The sequence below is a fragment of the Heterodontus francisci genome, chromosome 45 (assembly GCF_036365525.1).
Source record: "Heterodontus francisci isolate sHetFra1 chromosome 45, sHetFra1.hap1, whole genome shotgun sequence".
Lineage (NCBI taxonomy): Eukaryota > Metazoa > Chordata > Chondrichthyes > Heterodontiformes > Heterodontidae > Heterodontus > Heterodontus francisci.
In genome coordinates this window covers 9,318,124-9,320,588 of record NC_090415.1, presented here as the reverse complement: position 1 = coordinate 9,320,588, position 2,465 = coordinate 9,318,124, and the positions used below count along the sequence as shown (strand labels likewise).

The window sequence follows — 2,465 nt, the reverse complement described above, 5'->3', positions numbered from 1 at the left end:
TATCACAAGCGCTGTCATATAAATCTTTCATGTGGTTACTTGTGACTGCAGCTGACCAACCTTATTTGGCACGCTACATGGAGATAAGAACTTGCACTTCAATGCTCGCATTTGCCCCAGTCTGACCCTCACTGTACTGGACGATTCGGTCCTGTTGATGGACGGAAGTGCAGAGGGGCGCTACATCCTGATAAGGAAGGGAACTGTAGAGAAATTATACGGAGAGTGAAAAAAGAGACGAGTTCGTACTAGCAAAATAGAAATGGTTGATGAGGAAGAGCGACTCAGAAAGTCACTGATGGAGATGGATAAGGGCGGGCAAAGGGGTTTGGACGATCTGACTGCTGCGACAGTTTGTGGCTGTGAGAAGCACAAAATGTGATTGGTTACTTTAGATACCCAATCAGATAGATACAGAACATCAGGCAGTGACATCATTGGAAAGCAGCCAATCATGAACATGGCCTTCTCCCATCCTTTATTAGCATAGGGCACTGGGGATGTCTATAAAATGCGAGCCTGGAGCGAAATTTCGGTAATTCTGTGTCTGAAATTGATCGTGATCATGGTTGACGAGAAGAAAACTGCAGCACCTTCCAAGAAGGGCGCCAAGAAAGTTCTGAAGAAGGCGCCAGTGAAGGGCAGCAAGAAACGGAGAAGATCCAGGAGAGAAAGTTACTCCATCTACGTGTACAAAGTGATGAAGCAGGTTCACCCTGACACCGGCATCTCCTCCAAGGCCATGAGCATCATGAATTCGTTTGTGAATGATATTTTCGAGCGAATCGCGGGTGAAGCTTCCCGCCTGGCCCATTACAACAAACGCAGCACCATCAGCTCCCGGGAGATCCAGACCGCCGTGCGCCTGCTGCTGCCCGGGGAGCTGGCCAAACACGCCGTGTCGGAAGGTACAAAGGCGGTCACCAAGTACACCAGCTCCAAGTAAATATCCGCAATGTACTGAAACACACCCAAAACACAAAAAGGCTCTTTTAAGAGCCACCCACAACTTCTCTGAAAAAGCTACAACATTGTCTGTATAGTATCGACTTATATTGATTTATATATCAAGTGTCCTTGCCTTTGTGATCTCTGTTTTACTCCCATAGATTCTGGTTAATGCAGTTTCACTGCCCGTGCGATCTTTCTGTCTCTAACTAATAATGTCCCGTATATAAATTACTGACCACTGACCATTTGTGAGGTTTGTTCTCGGACGTGTTCATATTCGGCCCCTTTTTTGTATTTCGACAATAAAAGCTGATTTAACGCACATACATAAGTTCGCAGTCACTTATTTCCCTAGTTCAAGTTTGACCTCAGAAATTAATAAGTACATTATCTAGAACCCCGGGTGGTGTCGGAACCCTCCGTCTCACACGCTGACACCTGACACTGAAAATCTACACTCCGCTGTTGTCTCCCACGAATAACAAACAATCGTTCATCAGTGATGCGGTATTATTATGAAAATTGACATGAAATGTGCCCGGTTGGAGAATGTTGTGAAAGAGACTTTCTGCTCGCTGGTTTCAAAAAGGACAGAGAGTAAACCCGAATAGATGTCAGAATGTAAAAGACAATCTGGAACTTGTTACCAAATGTAGAATAACACAATATGAAAAAGGTTTTATTTATTTAACCGTAAAAAAAGAACTATAAATGTGATATTCTATATTGAAGCCGCCCCAATATATTGGCGGGCTTTTCAAATTTGAAAAATCGGTTGCAGTCTGACAATTTGGCGCCGTTACTTTCCGCCCTCATCTCCTTGGCGTCTCCTGATTGGTGAATTCAGCAGCTCTCCGATTGGTTACATGAAGAGCACAGAGCAGAGTGACCAATCAGCAGTGCCCACCACTCCATTCCTCCAGAAGGTACAAGGAGGAGGAATGTGGGCGGATCTCAACATTCTTCGTGAAAGTGCTTGTGAGATTGTGGAAATGTCTGGAAGAGGGAAGACCAGTGGTAAAGCTCGGTCCAAGGCCAAGTCCCGCTCCTCCCGAGCTGGACTACAGTTCCCGGTGGGCCGTGTTCACAGGTTCCTTAAAAAGGGCAACTATGCTGAGCGGGTGGGTGCCGGAGCCCCGGTCTATCTGGCTGCTGTGCTCGAGTATCTGACAGCTGAAATCCTCGAGCTGGCCGGCAACGCGGCCCGGGACAACAAGAAAACCCGCATCATCCCCAGACACCTGCAGCTGGCCGTCCGCAACGACGAGGAGCTCAACAGGCTGTTGGGAGGGGTGACCATCGCACAAGGCGGAGTGCTGCCTAATATCCAGGCTGTGCTGCTGCCCAAGAAAACCAGCGCTCAGAGCACGAAGGGCAAGTGAAGCTGCCTGATTTGAATCTGCGAACCCAAAGGCTCTTTTCAGAGCCACCCACTTCATCTGTGAAAGGGCTGGTTTCTGTCTGAGAGACGGTAATGTTATACTGTTCGCGTTATTTTGTGTTGGTATGAATTG

General features: G+C 47.3%; 1 protein-coding gene across 1 annotated transcript; it reads left to right on the top strand.

The window, feature by feature from the left end:
• Window positions 1-565: 565 nt before the first annotated feature.
• LOC137356337 (histone H2B 7-like) lies at window positions 566-1,162 on the top strand. Its single transcript, XM_068022218.1, has one exon. It carries the CDS (start codon window positions 566-568, stop codon window positions 944-946), a length of 381 nt encoding a protein of 126 aa, XP_067878319.1. The 3' UTR covers window positions 947-1,162.
• Window positions 1,163-2,465: the final 1,303 nt, after the last annotated feature.

Coding starts and splice junctions, on each gene's coding strand:
- LOC137356337 (XM_068022218.1), top strand. CDS start 566: ATGGTTGACGAGAAGAAAACTGCAGCACCTTCCAAGAAGGGCGCCAAG.